Raw genomic sequence first — 21,235 nt, 5'->3', positions numbered from 1 at the left:
CTTAAATCTTTGTTCCCACAGGGTACGAAAACACAGTTGTGGCAACCATCAAAGATGCCCTGGTCGACCCATCGAGAAGGGAGGCACCACCAGTATGCCTCAGGGCTGCAGAAAAGCCATTTTAAAGCTCCTAGAAAAAGAAAATTAGAGAAATGGAAGCTGCAGCACAATCAAGTTTGCTTCCAGGCAGCACTAGGAAGAAGTCTGTTGTTAACCTCTGATGATTGGTCACCATAAAGCATTGCAATGCAGTCACTCTTAAATTTTGCCAGGAAGGAGCCCTGCAACACTATCTAAGCCTTTAAACGTGGAGCACAGTGGTGTTTGAGAGCAGGGTGTTCATTTCTCCACCACGAATGAGATCAAAGAAGTTTTCCGTGTGGGACAAGGCAGTTGGACATGGCATTTTAAAGATCACACGAAGAATTTCTGAACTAGAAATCAAGTACTTAGGTATAAACTTTCCCGATCGTATTTTCTACTCCAGACAGAAAACAACCAACCCTTTATCTCCACAGCAGTAAAATTTCAGTCTCCCATACATGTGTGAAAGAATTGCCTGGGAAACAAGCACACAACAGTGCTGTGATCAGAGTTTAAAACCAAAATCCAACTCAACCAGAAAGCTGCAGGTTGCTTTTGCCCCTTCCGTGAAGGAGCTAAATTCAGTGGCACACAGTAGACAGAGTTGCCCAGCAGTGCCTGCCCCTTATTTGTTATTTTTAGCAATTTAGTCTGACAACGCCTGACAACTAAACATGCTGAATATAGCAGGAGAGAAGGGGACTATCAGATATTATCAGAGAAAACACACAGCGATAATCACTTTCTCCACCCCTAATGAAGAACCAATTTTCCATGTCTTTGTAACATCATAGCGTTTGTTCTTTTTAAAATGCCACATTTAAAAACAGAATCCATCTAGTCCTACAATGGAAACAGATTAACATTTCCTGAAACAAAGCATTGTTCCACCCCTCACATATCACGTTTCCTTAAAAACAAGGGAAGAAAAACATTACTTGGTTTTTCTCCTAATACTGCACAAACATTGCTGAGCTAAAAAGAGTCTGTGCTCATCCCTCTAGAATGCTTTCAAAATAGATTTAGCACATACCCCTCGTACTGTGAAACGCAACAAGAATTTGATAGTATCAGGACTGGAAAAATCCAATGGCTACTGCTAAGCGGGATACTTCCCATGCCAGTGTAAGCGAGTCTATGCCATCACTCTCTACAAGATTCAAGCAGGTTTTTGTAAGCCTCACCGGCACAGCCTGGGAACAGGCATGTGCATTTTGCCAGCAAACCTGGGCAGTCCATTTGGATTCCAAAGGATTATATATAAGTAGTGAAGTTAAGAATGACACATATATTTATATTCACATTCATACCTTAGCTTTAACAAGGGTAAAGCTACCCTGCTTTTTCTGCAGAGTAGCTGACAGACTATTTGCCCCTTCATACACATCCATACCCCTTTGGTGTTTGCAGAACACAGTTCCGCTAAGTACAGCCAATGCTTATTCCAGCCAAGCCTTATTCTCACAGCCCTGAACAAAGACAGGTCTGGTTCTCCTTGCTGCTTTGCCATGCAATGACAGCACGGAGGACCAAACTATCACATCAATTTTGTGATACTACCTTGAAAAAGGCAATGGACCACTTCAACATCGGAGGAACCCAAGAGAGGGGAATAAGCAAAAGGGAATAGTTGCAATCATGCATTGCAGTGGAGACTATCAGAGAAGGGAGAAAAGAAGCTTTCAAACCAGATGCAAAACCCCTCACTGTTTTCAAAGTTCACTCTGACAGCTGTGAACGTCAGGAAACCCAGCTCATCTCTGAAGCAGGTTAAAGCCTACATTTTCACCAATAGTCAGCCCTCAGGATCTTCCCTTGCTATGTAGCTGGATGGATTTACAGAAGAGTCCAGCAGCAAACCCAGCCCTCTGTGCTGTGCTCCTCTGCTAGCAGCCACAGCATTTCTCAAATTCAGGCTTGTATCAAAAATACACATTTGACAATATCTTAGCAATAGCACCATACTAGCAAGGCATCATTGTCTCAAGCTCAACACTACATGAGGAACCAGATAAGCCACACTGTATGGATACTGGAGGATTACTCTGACCAGCTTGATTAAACTATGCTAAATGGGAAGTGTGATTAAGTAATAAGGTAGTTAACACTGTAAAATATAAACATGGGCTTTAAAATCCTTCCAGTTTTAATAACGGATGGAGGGAAGTTTTAACCTATCTTGATTTGATATTCATTTTAAAATGATGCAGTGGAAGCACAAGGTCACAAAGTTTCACATTCTTTCCTGCTTCTGTCATGGCTTGTTTTCAGGAGATCAAAATCCCGTACTCCTGTGGTAAGCACTCTCTGACTTGGACTCGGGTATTTCCCCTGAAACCTCAGTTTTCAGCAGTTAGTCTAAGAGCTTGTCCTCATCCACAGGGAATCCAAAGCCTAAGGAAAATCCTTCTCACAAAACTGCCAGCCGGCTAGAAGCAGAGTAGTTAAAAGATGGACTCGAATGTTCATTTAAAACAAACTGTTGAAAGCTTTGGCAATCTGAGCCCTACTATCCATGGTTAAAAAGAAAAACCAACCCATATAGCAACTGCTTTTCCACTCCCACTACCTTTTGAGACAGTCACTATTTCTGGGAACTTCAATTCAGTGGCCATAACCAGAGACTTGAGCAACAGAGAGCTACAAAGCAGAAAAACACATCAGTGAAGCAGCCAGCTCTAAGGCTTTGTGCAAGAACAGTTCTAATTCATGGGGAATTCCATCCATTCTGCTGAACTCAGCAACTGGAAAGTTCAGGAGGTAAGATCATTCCCCACCAGGAAGAGAAAGAAACCGAGATGCACAGCTGAAGGGCACAGAAGCTAAAAAGCTGACCACAGCCCAGTGGACCTGGAGTAAAGGACCCGAGGGGCAGTTTGTAACAGAGGCTGTCAGCCATGCCTCAGTCACTTCCAAACCCAGCCATGCCACTATGAAGCTCTCCAACCCCAGTCGCAGGGCTTTGTGCAAAGCCACTGGCATCTGGGATGGCTCCATTATAGCCAAGATACAATCACTTTTATCACATAACAGTATAAATGACTGTGCCTTGTCTGCATTAACACCACCTTAAATATACAGCCTATCCATGGAGCACTTGTTTTCCCTGTGCAGAAAAAGTTCTCATGGCCAGAAACAGAAAACTCCTTAGTGCCTGGAGTGATTTCTCCAGATAACACAATATATGGTGATGTACTCGGCCTACAGCTCCCCAGGAAAGCTGAATTTTAAGAAGGAATTAAAAAAATACAAATTCTACTTCTGCTTTAATGTAAGTAGGAGACAATGGAGACAGAACTGCACAGGTTTGAGTAGGTTTGAACACTGACTTCCTATTCCTGCTTGTCCCTGCTTAGTTGGTCTCCATCCTCACTTTCTCCAAAACACTAACAGATGAGATAAGCAGCTTGACAAAACTCAGTCTTTGCCTTCTCTGTCATTCCACAAAAACCAAGGAACAGGGTTTTGTATTAATTATATTTTAGGGCCATTAATAAAAAAATTCACTAATGGCCTTGGAAAAGTACATTTTGAACATCATATCCGAAGATGTAAGCTGTACATGTAGCCACCAGAAGACAGTCAAGATTTTCTATATAACTTATTTGAACACTGGAACTTGCACAGACACTACTTTATATTTCCTAGATGTTCTTCTCTGCCTTGAATGCTCCAACCAGATAAACATAAGAACACAGAAGTGCTCTGACCACATTCTCAAAACAAAGTCCCAATTCCCTGTAGAGCTGGTCTTTAACAGCAGCCGCAAGTAAATGCCTAGGGCAAGAGTGTGAGGACAGGGCAGGCGTAGACAGTACTTCCTCCTCCTACTTTCCCAGCCTCCAGACATTTTTAGCTCAGGGACTTCCTGAGCGAGATGTCATTTCTACATATTTGGTAATTCTCAATGGATTTATCTTCCATGAATTTGTGCAATTGTCCTGAGGCAGTGTAAACTTTTAATATCCACAGCACTGGCAAAGTTTCACATCACCTATCTGCTGCAAATAACCACACAAACATCCTTTTGCTAGTTTTAAACTTTGCTCCTACTAATCTCATTTGAATCCCTCACCTGCAGTTTTCGTATCAGGACACAGAGGGAACAATCAATCCCTCCTGGGGCTGTAGATCTAGCAAAGAAACCAAGTGACATGAATTACCTGTAGGTTACTTGTCACAGGCACTAGTTTCACCTAGTTACAATCCTTCAGAATGAAGAGTACCAGAGAAAAACAAGGGATGTAGTAAACAGTATCTTCAGTATTCTACTTTCATCATTACCTACCAAAAACTTACCTCTAATTCCTTAATTTTCTCTTCGGCTATTCTTTGTTTTTCTAAGAGCTGATTATGAATCACTCCTTTAGACTGAAGAATAAACCTAGAAGTGAAAAAGAAGAGACAGACAACTGTTGGATATTTTTTTACATCTATGGTACACCTAGTCGCACACCAATTAAAACTACAGTGATCTCTGCAGAGTATTCATCCTCAACTCACGCGCTCTGAACAGAAGCAGAAGACATTGCTATGACAGCTCACTCAAACCACCGGGCTGGCCTCAAAGGCTTGCTCACTAATCTCACCCAGGATTTGGGAGGAAGGAAATGGAGGCACACAGATCTCCCTCTATCATTCAGTGTCCTCGAATGATCCAAAAGCAGTTCTTGCACAAAGCTAGCAAGGGGAGTCTGTCAGCACATTCCCTTCAAAGGGATCTAAATCAGTTGACGGCATATAGTCAAGGACGCCAAGGAAGCCTCTTTCAATGGGTAAATGCCACTCATTACCATTTTAGTCCTCACAAGCTAAACAAACCTGCACACAAAACCAAAGCTTTCTACAAAGAAAGGCTGATAGACTTGAGGTTGTTAAGCCTAGAGAAGGCTCCACGGAGACCGTACTGTGGCCTTTCAATACATAAAAGCAGCTTATAAGACAGACTTTTTTACCAGGGCCTGGTAGTGACAGAATGAGGGGCAACGGTTTTAAACTGAAAAAGGGCAGGGTTAGACTGGATATAAGGAAGAAATGTTTTATCATGAGGGTGGTGAGACACTCGCCCAGGTTGCCCAGAGAACCTGTGGATACCCCATCCCTGGAGGGGTTCAAGGCCAGGTCGGACGGGGCTTTGAGCAACCTGGTCTGGTGGGAGGTGTCCCTGCCCATGGCAGTGGGTTGGACTGGATGGTCTTTGAAGGTCCATCCCAACCCAAACCATTCTGTGATTTCACGATACAGAGCCAGGTGCTTCCACCAGAAATACAGAGCCATGGTACACTTGCCTTTACTTGAGCTTTCACAGGCTCCCACTGCTCAGGGCTTGGCTTTAACACATACCCTCACTGACCTCTGAATTCCCATGCTTTCTACATTCAGAGGGTTTTTCTGTGGAGTGCAAAGTGGTCCTTTTTAACTGAAATTGCAGCCACTGGTTTCCACTTGTTCTATTTTTCAACTGCCAAAGGGATTTGAAAAATATATCCATAGCATCTCAGTCACAGCAATCCTGCTCCCCAGTGTGCAAAAAGCTGCCTGACTTGCTCAGAAGAGCCTCTGAAAGTGTACCAGCATCCAAAGCAGCTCTCCAGCACGTGGCACTGGCATACCAAAGAGGTAAAGGACAACTAAGTTCAAATGAATTTTAGGAACTCTCCATGGTTGTTTTTCATCCTTCCAGACATAAATGTACAAGCCGCAGATTCACCTCTTCCCTACTTAGAAAGTCCACCAGGGGATTTAAAAGGAGCCTCCACGGGTCATACCAACAAGATCAAGGTCTCTCTCCAGCACCAACTAGGGTCAATGCCTTCCTGCCAGGTGACAAGAGCTCATGCTTGAACAGTTAAAATGAGCAGCTTTAGACAGGGCAGAGTAAGAGTGCATTCCCCGTCTGCTACAGAAAAAAATGAAATCTGTTGGTAGTGCCATCTCCCATGACAAATTACATTATTAACATGTTTGCTCAGGGCCTGATAAACACAAATGCAGATCTGCTGCTTGGCTCGAAACCCAGCATACTCTGCATCAGCCACGCAACAGCCCAAAGGAAAACTACCTGCCACGTGCATTCCTGAAATGCAGGGGAGCAGAACTGCTATTAATTATAAAAGGTTTCCAATTAAAATTCTCTTCGGTGCTGCTATTAATTGCACCCAGCAATTGCTTCCTCCTCCTCCTTCTCCCACTTCTCTCCCTTGTTCCACTTTACCTCCTCTTTTCCACATTAACTTCCACTATATCTTTTACATTGCAATTTTCTCAAATCTCTCCTTGTTTCTTCCCAGTATTAGCTCATGCTTATTACTGGTGTCATCTTTGTTCTATATTTGCTCCTGTTCTTTACAACACAGTTCACTCATATGCTCTTTGTCCCCTCCTCCCCCTTTCCATTAGGTGCCCCCACCATCCACTTTCACACAGGGGTAGTGTTTTCAGGCCCCAGCACACACCACCCTGCTGAAATAAAATGCAGGGTTTGCTCAGTCTTATGAAAATCAAGTCCATGACCACCCTTCTAGGAAAGAGAAGTTACTTTGCTATTAGATGCAGAGCCTGGATCTCTCCTATGAGCCCATCTGCTGTGAGGACAGGCTGAGGACAGGTTGGGGGGTTCAGCCTGGAGAAGAGAAGGCTCCAGTCCCTAAAGGGGATTACAGCAGAGATGGGGGGGACTCTTGATCAGGGAGGGGAGCCATAGGATGAGGGGTAAGAGTTTTAAACTGAAAGAGGGGAGATACAGATGAGATCTGGGGAAGAAATTCTTTGCTGTGAGGGTAGTGAGACCCTCAGGTTGCCCAGAGAAGCTGTGGCTGTCCCATCCCTGGAGGGGTTCAATGCCAGGTTGGATGGGGCTTTGGGCAACCTGGTCTGGTGGGAGGTGTCCCTGCCCAGGGCAGGGAGTTGGAACTCGATGTTCTTCAAGGTCCCTTACAACCTGAAGCATTCTATGATTCTATGATCTAGCCAGAGACCACCAGCAACCACGTCATTCTGATGCTCTTACCTTGAGCCAGCAATACCAGAAGAAACAAAGACTAACCCTCACACAACACACCCGCCCGTAGATTTTGGGGTGAAGACTAAAATTTTGCCTTGCTCTGCAGTAGCTGATATTAGTGAAAAATCAGAGCTTGAAGGTGCCCTCAATAAACAAAGCCATTAGTCCTTTCGCACTTCACAGCTTCCCTGAGCCTCTGTGTGCATATGAACGTTTCCTCAATTATTTCCTTTTTTTGTGGGGTCAGCAAAGAAGAACAGGATACCTTCTCATTAGCTTCCACAAATTGTATAGCAAGATCGATCATTTCAGTTTCACTGATGCCCCTAAGTCTAAGAAACAAAGTTAAACACCAACACAGCTTGATCAATTTTCCCCATCTGCAGCTGGGAAGGTCCCTGCTCGGCTACAGACGCTGAGTGATCCCAGCTGGCTGAGAACCTCTACAGGCACTAAAACCTTTGAACAAACAAGTGGCTGACTTCACTTCTATTCTGCAAATGTCAACAGCAGTCATCAGGGAAAATATCCTCCCTCCCATCCTCCTGCAGTGCTCTGGCAGACATGCGACAGCAAATTAAAATTGGATGGCCAAAGTTAACACTGACGAGACTTATGCAGGCAGCTGGACGCAAATACAAACACCCCAATTTTATTTGCCATAAAATAGTGGGCTGGAACCTGTGTCCATTCACACACTGGCTCATGGCTCAGAAGCAGATCAAGTGTCCCTGACTTGGCCAGCAGCATCCTTCAGGAGGTTCTTGACCAGCACCGGCTTCAAGCCACCCATTTCAATTCCCTGCCGCAAGACCATTGAGCCCTCAGCCCAAAGAGTAAAGGTGCTGCCGTGTAAGCTGTCGAAGGCCAGTTTTCTGCAAGTTGAAGCTATAAATCCACACCCACAGTAACTGTTTAAATCTGTGGCTTCATTTTCCAACATAAGGAGGTCTCAAAAAAAACTCATCAGCTTCTAGCTTGGGATAAACACCTGAAGATCTTGGCCAAAGTTTTTACCTAAGAAAGTACTGTGGTTTATGGCAGCACTTGGAAAAAGCAGAAGCTTGTTCTGCTCATTAGGTAAAAGGTGCTGCAGGGCACTTGTAATAAACCAGAGTTTAAATTTAATCTGGCTTTCACTCTTCCAATTACTCTAAGTAAAACACCAACTTGATGTGTTTTTTCCTCACCAAGCCAGAGGAATAAGGCAATGTCATTCTGCTGCCTAGTTTTAATTAAATGTGGTCATTTTATTTATGAATTTTTATGCTCATGGAAGAACCATGGGAGGTTCTGAGGGCCTAGTTCTTCCCTGAGTGAGTTTGTGAACAAGCCTTTCAAACACATGAACTTCATTCGCTGCCTGGAGATCCTCCACCAGCTGAGAACTAGCCACACATTAGTCACTGCGTCACAGAGCTGAGAAGCCACCTTCTGCTCTGTGGCGCTCAGCTTGGCAGATGACATGACTAACACCAACCCCTTGGCACACATCAGCACCGAAGAGCTAGCTCCACAGACCACTCTGCCAGAGTCCACCATAGAGGCTCCAAAATCTGAGAGTCTGTACGTTGAACTGGAATGGCTTTTAAGCATTAATAGTCTGCAGAAGACAAGCAGCAAACCAAATCCTCTTCTGGATAAGTGAGTTCACTCGTGTCCGCCTTCTCTCAGTGAACTGTCACAGCACACACTAGTAGATCTGTCAAACAACACCTACGCTATCAAACATGAAACAATGATTCAGAAAAATGTTCAGCACCACAGCGGCAATTACAAAGCTTAGTAACAATCACCTCTTCACACAGGAACTTTTTCCACTGTTGTTAAATAACAACAGAAATATCTGGGTCAGAAGACCAGGACAAGTTCACCACATCTCAGCTGGCCACTCATTTCAAAGAAAATGGCTAGCAAAAACAGAGCAGGATTCTATTCCGGATACTTAGCAATTTTTCTGACATCCACAAAGGTAAAAACTCAAAACAAAACAAAGAAAATTACAAAAGAAAGCTACGGAGGAGTGAGGTCCTTGAGGACAGCAATGTTCAGCCAAACCTGGGCTGCCAACAAGAGCAGCTCTATTACAGAGTGAAGTGTTTGCGAATTGGCTGTACCTACGTGCTCCGATCTCCTGGTGACTCCTGGTTCTCAAGTGTAATACGAGGAACAAAAATAGAGCACAAGGGAACTGAAAGAGAAACCTCACTCTAAATATTCCCAGTTGTTTCTATTTTCCTCCCGCTGCTAGCTCCACATCAGGATTTTTGTTTCCCTAAGGCACAGAAAGTGGTTTATACACTCTCTGAGAATCAGTGCTTGCTTTTCTGAAGAAATCTCTTATCCCTTCCCAATTACAAATTTCTAGATATGGTGCCCATTTGTTCAGTGTTTATATAGCACTCCCTTATGCCCTGGTCAAAACAGTCTTCAGGCTGTAGTCAGGCTGGTCAGCAACACTGCCAGCTTCATCATCTGTCTGTTCCTTTGTGTCACACGTACACACCCACAAAGTGATGTCTGCACTGTGTAAGTAGTTCCATAACTCACTCTGCACTAAAATGTCCCATTTACTTGACTTTAAGGCATAATATTAGACACTGAAAGATTTGTTTCTTAATGAATGAGGTTATGGAGATGTTTGTTCAGCACACGCCACTCTTCATTATGACATACAAGTAATTAAAGTTATTAAAGGTGGAGTATCAGTGATGCTCATACTTAAGGTTTTCCATTAAGAACCCCTATTTTCAATTACTGACAACTGCAATCAACTTCAGCCTTTACATCTGAAGCTTTCAGTGGCAGACACCTGCCCCAGACACGAGCACTCCCTCCTCTTCCTGTTCTGGTTAGGGACCATGGTTCGGGTGTTTGCCTTGCATTAAAACAAGGAGGGAAGGAGCCTCACAGGAGGCCATGGGGCCCCCTCCTACCAGTCTGCAAAGCAACTCCTCCCTCTTGGGTCCATGTAGACCACTGCCAGAAACCACGCAGCTTTTTCTCTGCCTGATACATCCCTCTGCCTAATTTCAGAGACAGACAATTTTACAGGTAGGGATGCTCCAGTGCTATTTTGCCAGAATAATGATGAATGACAGATCTAAAAGTCCTTTCTGCCTGGCTCCCAGCTCACACAATGGACCATTATAACTTCAGCTTTACGGTTCCCATTGCATTTGGGAAACTCTTTACAAAAACAGAAGATACTGAAAAGAAAACTAACAACTTTGTACAAAGCCATAACATTATTTTAACATGTTTATTGTATTTCTAAAAAAACTAACATGCTGTGCTATAACACAGCACATTCACATGGAATATCCTGCTCCTTGAAACCGAGCATTTTCATTAGACTGCTCCATGAGAACAGTTGGGCTAAGCCCAGTCATGCCCTTATCTATTTAAAGACGCTTTTTAATTCTGAACTTGCACTGCTGTTCAGGCTTTGAGCATTCTCAGTAGGAGATTACTACATTTTAAGTACTGTTGGAAGCCAATGGAAGAGAGGCTTCCAAGGAGCTGATCCCAAGCAATTGATTGAACAGGAACTGGCTGGGCACAATTGCAAGCACCCAGTAGTTCCCTTCCACCCTCCTAGGGTCAGCTTGTGCCTCTGTAAATGACTCCCTATGCAGTTCGTAACAGGCACTGCTTATAACCCAGCAAATTCCAGTTTTAGTCATCCTAGATGAATTACCTAGCTCCAAAGACGACAAGGAAGCAATATTTAAAAAAAAAAAAAGTAAAATCATGACTAATTATAGTTTGTGCTGCCACCCTTCGAGTCTAAGGGTTTCACATTTTTCAGTCTGATTTTGAATTTCCCATTCAACAGATATATGCCTGAACTAGAACTTGCGCAGAAACAGATGGAGTTGAATCAGTTGAGTTGAAGCTTTTTCTATGTTTGCTTTTATTTTAGTGGTCAGCCATCTCTTCGGGTCACTCTCAACATAGCTAAACCTAGCTATTCCCCCTTCCTCCCCCCAGCCAAAGCAGCACATACCTTAAAGCAAAACAAACCCTGCAGCTTATATTGGGAGGATTATATATGAATACATTCCAGGGGCAGCCGTTTATAGTTCACGTGTCATTTTACTACAGCACTCGGAGGTGGATCCGCACCAGGAGCTGTTTGGGAAGGAGACATGAGTAGAAGCATGCTGGCAGCATCTCTGGTGGGCAGCAGAACCTGTGGAAACTCAGCCTGACAGGATTAGCAGCGCTGGAAGCCATCCAAACTGAGTCTTATGTAGGCCACAACAAGGTTAACTTTTACTCAGATGAACATTTGTAAGCCATAAACCTATTTACTTTAAGGAGCTAAAGGAAGAGAACAAAAAGTGCCACACTGTTTGCTTCCTCAAACCTCTCCACAGACTGGCCCAACACGTCCATCCTGCCCTGCTGAGGGGCAATGGAGTTTGTTCTGCACTCCAGGCCATGTTTACATTGAGTTTTCACTTTTTTTTTTTTCGCTCTGTCAATAGCTACAGTATATTACATTACCTCAAGCCAAGATAGTAACACAGCTTGCAAACAGCAGTTTCTGCATTGCCAGACACTTAACTAGATGGTAGATTTATACTATTGTTCATGCTTGGTTCTTTAAAAAAAGAAAACAGGAATATACCTCTAAGTGCGTATTAAATATAGCACAACCCAAAGTAATAAAATAGTACCATGGTCTGCTTTTAAAGAACATCATCAATTCTTTTTGAGGGCTCAATCAACATAAATGGAATTAAAAAAAAAAACAAACACACAACAAAAAAGGCAAGCAAGCAAATGGCTCCTCTCTATCACACAGGAAAACAGCGCAAACATGACCGCACTTCATGGAGGTGAAATCTCCACAAGTGGTTTTTCCTCACTATAGCCCTGACTTCATGCTTTTATCTTCCAATTTTGCTTTAATATATTTTTTAGTACGTAGCAATGATGACCTGTAGCTTATTTAAGCAAAGCAAACTCAAATGACTACATGTAGCACATTTAGCAGATGCACTTCAAATAGATTTTTTTTGCAGTCTAGGTTGTACTTTGGGACAACTACCATATTTGCAAGTTGCAAGCAGCAGAAAAAAGGAACAATTTTTCCAATAATGGGAAGTTAAGATCCATTTCTACCCACAACATCAAAGGAACACACATCTAGGAAAACACAAACAAGCAAACATGGGTGTGAACACTCTGGTCAACCAATCCTAAAAAAATTTCTGTTTTAAAAAGGGGTTTTTGTATTGGTAAATCTTCTGTTTCTTCAGAATCCTCATCAGAAAGCTGAGCTTTGTAGTAGTAAATGAAGTGACTTGGAGATACTGTTACACTCTGACAGGCAAACATACATGTACCCTCCTCAGCAGCAGCCCTTCACTAAGAACCTATACAGGAAAACTAGCAAAAATCAGGATTAATCTCTTTTGAAAAGCAAATCCATCCAGGGTTGCAAGAAAAAAAAATAAAAGCTTTGTTCCTTGCCCAGGAAGAAACCTTTGAAATGCTAAGTGAGGAGGAAGACCCAACTATCAGCTTGTGGCTTCTGCACATTGCAAATCCTGCTACAACAAAGCATCAAAGAAAGCAAGACAGCAAACATCACACAAGTGGATGTAAAGATAACCAAGTCAAAAGAATTAAAGCATAACACTGTTAATACAAAGATATTTCTGGACACTAGAGTTAAATTAGCTAGCACTAAAACAATCACACTGTTGTTTCCTAATCAGTAAGAACAAATTTTTTAGAATCAGCATTTGTGGACTGAAAAGGCTGATGTTGTTTTGGAAAATCATTTCTTCTCAGTAAATAAAATAATCAGGCTTTTTTTTTTTTTTTTTAAACTGGCTACAACATTCTCTTATTTCAGCAAATAGTTTTGGAGAAAAAAATAAAAATTCAAGACAGCAGTTGGCGTATTCCCGAGTTCAGCACTTTGCTATTTTACACAAATTTAAGAAGATACGCAATCTCATGCCACTATTGGTTTCTTCATATTTTACTTTATTGTTTTAACATAGGGATCATGAATTAAATCCTCCTCCTTTCAGGCTTTGAACAGGCAGCTAGGTGAAAGCCTAGATTTCTTGCTTGCATTAAGGATGTTCCACATAAAATTTATATATTATGCTGATATACATATATCAGACCAGAGACTGACTCTGGGCATCTCCACCGGACTGCAATGGGCAGAGTGTTGGGTACCTTGTGGCACCCTGCCAGGTGGCTAGACATCCATTGATACCACACCTGGAAGGGTGTCCCCAAGTAAGACAGGGATACGACAGCGATTTGGCTATTCTCCTCTTTGGCTTGCATTTAACCAGAGAAACAGCCCTATATTCTGAAAGAAGTCAGTATTTCCCTAGGGACTCTAACCCTCGATTCCAACATTTACTTTAGGAAACGGTGGAAAAGACAAAAAGTACAGTACTTTAAATCCACTAGATATTAAAATAAATGGAACTTCCTTACTTTGAGTGACATTTTCCGTGTTTGGAGAACTTCAGAAATAAGACAGTCATGGTTCATATTTTTTTGCAGTTATTTGGCACACCAACTCACAACAGCAGGAGCGCTAGCTCCCCAAAATCTTTAGTATCTGGTTAGCATGTATTGAAAGAGAACTCTGTACCACTGAAGCAACAGATGTGGTGCGTTTGCAAGAAACCCCAAATCCCCAGATTTCCTCTTTCTGGAGGTAGGGACAAAATGAAGGTGCCTTACCACAGCCCTCACTCCCCAGAACAGTCTGACCTCCAAACTGCTGCCCTGCAAGCGTCAGACTTCTTGAAGGCTCTGGCATTTATAAGACAGCACATTGCCTCGGGATCACAGCACATTAAACCCTCTCTTCCAGCACCAACGGGAGTCTGCATGAGTAGCTTGTCTTTTTCTCACTCTTACCTTCTCAGTTTAGGTTTCAGCTCCTTTACATTTACTCAGGTAGCTCCTTCCCCTGTGTTGTCTAAATAACAGGCAGGGAAAAAGTCAGAGATAAAGGAAAGATGAACAGAACAGACTTGTTTTAATGTCATGCTCCTAGTCCCAACAGAAAAACATTCCTAAAGAGTTAAATGTCTCCAGGCGTTGGCATGGTCTCCAAGCACCAGTGGCATGGAGGGGGAGGGGGCACACCACACTATAACCAACAGGTTTATTTTTTTTTGTTAGCTATTTTTTTATTGTAAGACCCTGTTTTCTGCACCTTATACATTTAACAAACACTGACTTAAGAAATGCACACATTCTACACCAGTTCTCTGTCTAAATGTCATTTTTTTAAATAAAGGCAGCCGTTTCCTAAAACTGCGTAGATATACAGCTTGCAGGCAAGCCATGGAAATCTTTTCTTTGAAGTTTCAGTATCACACAGAGAAATTACATAGAGCAGCAGGGCAGGAAAGCTATAACTGGACCAAGATATCCAGCAGATTAGGAATGAGCAGCCCAGGGCAGCAGGAATAAGATCAAGAACTAAGTGGGGGGAAGGGCAGGGGGGAAGGTGTTTGGGAAATCAGAAGATGTCAAGTTGGAAATGGAGCCTGTGCTCAAGAGAACAAGCTCTCTTGCTCATCTGGAACAGGATCCAGGAGTCCACTTCCAGTATCCCACTGCTGTCAGCAGTTAACCACAAAGCCCACTGACCAGCTGTGCTCCTCTCCCTCTCCTGATCAGCCAGGAAGGGACAACCAGCTGCTGCCCTTCACCTCACCACATGAGTCAGAGGCACCTGTACAGACTGCTACTGCATTACCCCTGCATGCAGCGCCTTGATTTCTGCTTCCTGTGACAGCTTCTTCAAAAGATCTAGCAAACTTGTATAGGCCCACTCACAAAAAACACTGTGAAGAACATTTTTCAGTCTGCAACAAAAGTGAGTAGTTCAAAATTGGGAAAAACCTGAAATAAAAACCAATTGGGTAATGGAAAACCTTATGGCTTATGAACATGTGTGACACCCCATGGCCTTTGGTTCCTCACACACCCAACAACCCCATCTTGTCCAACATATGGCATACACAGTGGTCAAGGAGCAAGCAGCTGGACACAAATTTTGTTTTCTTCACAGTTCAGTGATTGATTGTACTTATTAGACACACCAGACTTATCGTGGAAAATAAAAACTTCCCTTTTTCAATAGCTAGATAAAGGAGCTTCAAGTTTATGAACTACATCTTGACCAGAGGCTGACAGCAACATGCTTGTCTCTGGGATTCATTTAAGTCTTGCAGCAGCTGTCAGCTCCTCAGCCAGGCTCCACCACTGAGCTCTGCACGAAGCCTCACCCATGGAGATGGCAAGAAAGGAGCCACTTGAGTTTCACAGACCAGCCTATAGTTAGTAACTGAACCATAAAGATTAAGCCTTGCATGTCCTTCAGTTCTTTCTGAGTTTTTTGAAATGTGATCGGGAAACACAGTACAGCTACCATGTTCTGCAGTGATCTGCACAGGTAGAATCAAACATCGATCTCATACACACACAAAAAGTAAAAATGCAGCTGCTACAGCTGTATCAACCAATGTGTGGTAGTGATTGCTGTCTTCAGGGCTTTGGGGAAGAGCTTACAATGATCCATGATGTCTCATTTTCAAGCAAAACCAAGAATCACAGTAAAAGCAGAAATGCATTTAAATCCCAGGAACAATCAAGAACATTTAATCCTCTCTCAGGTTTCACGTCCGTATGGTTCAGTCACCAAAAAATCTAAATCACTCTTAAAAAAAAAGTCAAAATCATATTATTACAGCTGTCCCCCTAAAATGCTATATTCACACATAGTCATTTTATAAGGACAGCTGTAATAATATACTATACTTGCAGAAAACCTTGAACATAAACTTGTGCTACAGTTCTTGCTTGATTTTTGCTTCCTTGTATTTTATTTTCGTAAGCATTCTCCCATTTGTTGTAGAAGTAAACTGATGATAAAGCAATATCAAACCAAAACTGACTATTTTGGCATGACATGAAAAACTGCAGTGCTCTCCTCACTGTGCTAGCACAAGTGCCAGACATTTTTCTTCTGTAAATAAGGATCTTCTCCAGGTTACGGGTTAAAAGAATGTAAAGGGAAAGGTCTGAAATATTCAGACAGAATTCTGAAGCTTAGACTTCCAGCATAGTTCTCAAAGCATTATGATGATATCAGTTCACAAATAGCTTAAGCAGAAGTCCAGCATAGTGGTAGTTGTCTCAGGCTATGTAACAGGCCTTTCAAAGGAGTATGAAGTAACAGAATTGAAACGCATTTGGCAAGATGCCACCACTCAGATGATATCCCAGCCTCACGGGTATGTACAGTACACAGCAATTCATCATCTCTTACTATGTGGCACTGACATTTCTTGTGTCAACCCAAAAATAGCTATAGCAAAAGTAAACTGAGACCCACATGTGGAAGCCAGTAAGGCCTCTGCATGTTATACACGTTACAATATTCAAAAAGAATTCAAAAAAAAAAAAAAAAAAAGACCAAGTTGAGGAATGACAAATGGACTTTCACATTTTCCAGCGATGCAGGGAAAGCCTCTTGGAAGGGAAGAAGGCTTGAGATAGGGGTTCAGAGAACAAAAACCACACAACTGCTTTCCAAGTAATGCAGAAGCAAGTACTGAACTAGGCAGACTTCCTCCCAGATGCAGCACATCACCAGTTCCTCAAGCCTTCAGATTCCACGAAGACCTGGAGTATCTTACCCTACAGAACTGTATGTACTAGCCTCATGTGCACATCCCAAACCACCAAAGCTGGAGAAAAAACAGAGAAACTCTATCAGAAGCCAGATTCTCATAGCAGCTTAAATGGGTTAAAGAAGAAAAAAAGAAAAAATATAAGTTGAGCACACGAATAGAAGCACAAAACATTTCAAAGAATCTAGCAATTCAAGCAAGCTGTCAGAAGAACACTGATAATAGACTTAACATTGATGCAGCCTTCCACCCTTTCTGGATAACTGAAACCCGCTACACTCCAACATTTGCATGCTAGACCATGCAAAAGAAACTGAGACATCATAAATATCCCTTTGGTGGCTGAACTCCCACACCTGTGCAAGCCAATAAAGCCAACAAATTAAAAAATCTGCAATTCCACTTCACAGAACATGGCTTATATGTCCATAGGAACCATAATGACCACCTCCATTGGTCTGCAGTGGAACACAAGATGCCAGACTGCCTTTGAATTTTAACTCCTGCTCAAGAGTTGCCTTAGCTTGCTTTGCCTAAAGTCCAGGTTTCAGTAATAAATTCTCTACTAGGGGTTGGAGTAGGCTCCAGGAAGAGCCTCATGTCCCTGGTGCATGTTCTCCGCACTAAGGAGTGACACAGATCATACCAGAGCATTACTGCCAATTGGAAAGGCATCCTTCAGCCCCACAGCAGAACAGGCAGAGTTCACAGAAATACTGTATCAAGCTAAGGCAGCAGAAGAAAAAAAAAACAAACACCATAAAGTGTGAATGAGTAGCATTCAGGAAAAAAGCACTCTCAATCTGTATTTGCATAGTGACTAGTACAACAAAGCCCATGAAGAGTTCATCTTTTAAATACTATCATAATGCAAATATTTTTCTGATGGCACCTCTGCCATCCCTGAGGAGTGAGAGCTGCCTGCCATGCCTAAGCCACCCTGTCTGCTCACAGAAAGGTAAGCAAAAGGAGACTCCCCAGAAGCCTGGACAGGCTGGAGAGGTGGGCCCAGATGAACCTCATGAGGTTCAACAAAAGCAAGTGCAGGATTCTGCACCTGGGAAGAAACAATCCTCAGTATAAATACAGACTGGGGGATGAGGTATTAGAAAGCAGCCCTGAGGAAAGGGACTTGGGGGTGCTGATTGACGAGAAGCCGGACATGAGCAGGCAATGTGCTCTCGCAGCCCAAAAGGCCAATCACATCCTGGGCTGCATCAAAAGAAGTGTTGCCAGCAGATCCAGAGAGGTGATTCTGCCACTTTACTCTGCTCTGGTGAGACCTCACCTGGAGTACTGTGTGCAGGTCTGGAGCCCTCAATATAGAAAGGACATGGACCTGATGGAGCGGGTCCAGAGGAGGGCCACCAAAATGATCAGGGGGCTGGAGCACCTCTCCTATGAGGACAGACTGAGGGAGCTGGGGTTGTTTAGCTTGGAGAAAAGGAGGCTCCGGGCAGACCTCATAGCGGCCTTCCAGTACCTGAGGGGGGCCTACAGGAAGGCTGGGGAGGGTCTGTTTACAAAGGCCTGCAGCGACAGGACGAGGGGCAATGGTTTTAAGTTGGAGAAGGGGAGATTTAGATTGCATATTAGGAAAAAGTTCTTTACCATGAGGGTGGTGGAACACTGGAACAGGTTGCCCAGGGAGGTGGTTGAGGCCCCTTCCCTTGAGTTATTCAAGGTGAAGCTTGACGAGGCCCTGGGCAACCTGGTCTAGTTGGGGGTGTCCCTGCTGACTGCGGGGAGGTCGGACTAGATGACCTTTGGAGGTCCCTTCCGGCCTGGACCAATCTATGAATCTATGAATCATCACTCCCGCAGCTGCTGCACACAGAGAAAGTGTAAGTGTACCTTGAGGGAATTCTCCATATAGGAGCAGTGTTCTGTATTTTTAGATTTTAAAATATCTTTAAAACAAATTTTTGACTCCAGAATTATCTTCTACCCTTCACCTGTCTGCTCTGTGACAAAACCAAACAGCAAAACCTATCACAAGTTGTCTCATGACTACTCCAGACACGAGTGCTTGCTATGCCTCCAGCCTGCCCAGGTCAAATCAGTCACTTCTTGCAAGGGACCAAAATCTATCTCCTTTTAAGGCACCAGTCACTAGCATCCCCACACAAACCCAATGTTTAATTCACCTACATGGAAAAGTTTATTTACTGGGAGCCAAGAAAGGGACTCTGTCATGCTGAACACCTCCATTTGCCTGGGTACAACTTCAGATGAAAACCCACAGCAAAGGGCAAACTACTACCATTCCCACCTTCCTAGTCCTGCCATCTCCCTACAGCTTGACCTGGAGATTGTGTGGTCTGATGGATTAGGGCACCTGTAGTCTGACCTGGCTCACAGCTCAACCCTGTGACCATCCACTTCCATACAAAGTAGGTGGGGTAAACACAGGGTGGTGAAGAGGTTGATACTATCACTCCTTTTGGCAGCAGTCAGAGCAGATTCAGTGCCACATCCCAAACTGAGCAGTCATCACTGTCACCCAACTCACAAGAGACACAAGAGAAAAATCATAGTACTCTGAGATCAGAAACACAGACATTTAATGTGGTATTTATCAAATAAGCACGTGTTTCAGATTTGAAACCTGCTGCAGTCAAACAGAAGTGTGTTGTGGATGTTAATCAAATACATTACATCTGGCTTAAGATGTTTCTTTTGACAGCCATCCAACAGACAGGAGCAAATATGAGCTTTACGCTCCAAGGTTTAAAAAATTCAGGCAACACCTGTAAGATCCATTCCCTAGCACGATACTGCAAAGGGCATTTCTGTAGAACATTTGTGCAAACAAAGAAAGCCCTGAGCATGTGAACTGTGCACATTGGCTTTTCAAGGAGTCTGAAGTAAACTGCATCAGAAATGACTGAAGCTAGACAGATTTGTGAGAGCCTTCTCACAAATGCTGTTTGTCATTAGAATGCTGCTCCTCTAGTCTAGTTTACACATTTCCCAGAGGTGCCAAACAAGATCATCATGGCCAGGAGCAGAGCCAGCAAGCAAAACCACACAAAGCTAATAACATTTATAATGGTCCTTCTTCAAGGCAGCTGGTAGCTAACCCCAAAAGATAACACCCAGTAAGTCTTGCTACATTCCCAAACAGATTGCTAGAATTAAAAATTAAAAACAATGAGAAAAATTAAACAAATGAACATGAGAAAGCTGGCATGTGCTTTGCAAAGGGAAGAGCCCCCTGCCCAGGGCAGCAGCCTTGAGGCTTCTTGCACACAAAGGCTGGCAGGGGGGTCTCCCTGCGCAGAGGGCCACAATCACTAACCCACTCCGCTACGGGAGCCAGGTAGGCCCTAGCAGGGAGCCAGCTAGCTGCTCTCGGCACAGCATGGAAGCCCCCGCCATCGGCTGCAGGCTGGGCAGATACTCACATCCTGCCCACACCCTCATACATGCGGGTCTCATCCACCAGCATCATGACCTCCGTGTCGGTGAGGTGGGCGTGCTTCTTCGTCTTGCTCAGCTGCTCGATCTGGATGTCGGCCAGCTTCACCTTCTGCTGCGTGTCTATTACCTTGGCCTGCAGCTCGGTGAAGGCCTGAGGGGGAGAGCAGTGGCCATCAGAGACGGCCCTGACAGGCCGGGGCCCGCAGTCCCCGCGCTGCTGAGGCCGGGCGGCGAGCGCCGAAGCAGCCCCGGGATTAAGGGGAGGAGGGGACCGGGAAGACACCGCCCGAGACACAGCAAGAAGACAGGCTGCCCACCGCGGAGGAAGTTATACCTTCTTCAGCTCCAGGTCTACGGGCGCAGCCATCTTGTCTCCGTAGGGCGCCTGCGCAGGGCGGGAAGCGCCGGCACTGCGTCCTTCTGCGCATGCGCGCCTCGGTGAGGCGGGTGGTGCTCCGGGGTCTCTCGGCGGGATGGAGGCGCTCGGCTGAGTTGTGGGGTCCGCACAGGGGCGAGGACACCTGGTTGGGATGTGTGGGACGAGGCCTCCCCGTCCGGGCCGGTCCCGCGTGGGTGTCCTTGGCCCGGCCACCTCAGCGGGAAGCGGGGGGCAAGACGTGGCCCCTGTGAGGGGGCCAGGGGAGAGCTCAGCGGGCCAGGCCCTGCCCTGTGGGTTCGGGCGCAGCTGAGTCCCCTGGGCAGCCCTGAGGTGTCCCCGGAGTCCTCAGAGCCTGGCGATGCCCAGCCACGGGGTGACACGCTGGTCCCACTCTGCTGCCCACTCCTCACAGTGACTGCCACAGCCCAGCTGCCCCTCCCCGAGCTGGTGGAGTTCTGCCACCCTCTAGCCCCAACATGGGGCCCCAGGAGAGTGTCTGAGAGTCCCCAGAGGGGAAGTGCCAGAAACAGACCAAAATGCAGTAGTGGATGCTAAACACAGAGCCAGAGTGGTGCCAAACGTGGCTCATCCTCCAGACCCATGGAGATGCTGGGGCTGGAGGTGCCTGACATCTCAGACCCAGTGAAA

General features: G+C 44.5%; 1 protein-coding gene across 3 annotated transcripts in view; it reads right to left on the bottom strand.

The window, feature by feature from the left end:
* PFDN1 (prefoldin subunit 1) overlaps positions 1-20,598 on the bottom strand; it is a 60,918-nt gene extending 40,320 nt beyond the window's left edge. For 2 of the 3 annotated variants that reach the window (XM_074155756.1, XM_074155754.1), the window contains exons 1-3: positions 20,543-20,598; positions 20,193-20,359; positions 4,384-4,468 (exon numbers count right to left, since the gene is read on the bottom strand). In XM_074155756.1, the coding sequence (XP_074011857.1) occupies positions 4,384-4,468; positions 20,193-20,359; positions 20,543-20,575 (285 nt within the window). In that variant the 5' untranslated portion in view covers positions 20,576-20,598. The remainder of the gene's footprint in view (positions 1-4,383; positions 4,469-20,192; positions 20,360-20,542) is intronic. The other variant, XM_074155755.1, reaches the window with a different exon arrangement.
* Between the last annotated feature and the right edge of the window lie 637 nt (positions 20,599-21,235).

Source organism: Numenius arquata, chromosome 11 (assembly GCF_964106895.1).
Source record: "Numenius arquata chromosome 11, bNumArq3.hap1.1, whole genome shotgun sequence".
NCBI lineage: Eukaryota > Metazoa > Chordata > Aves > Charadriiformes > Scolopacidae > Numenius > Numenius arquata.
This window is presented reverse-complemented; position numbering and strand designations above follow the sequence as displayed.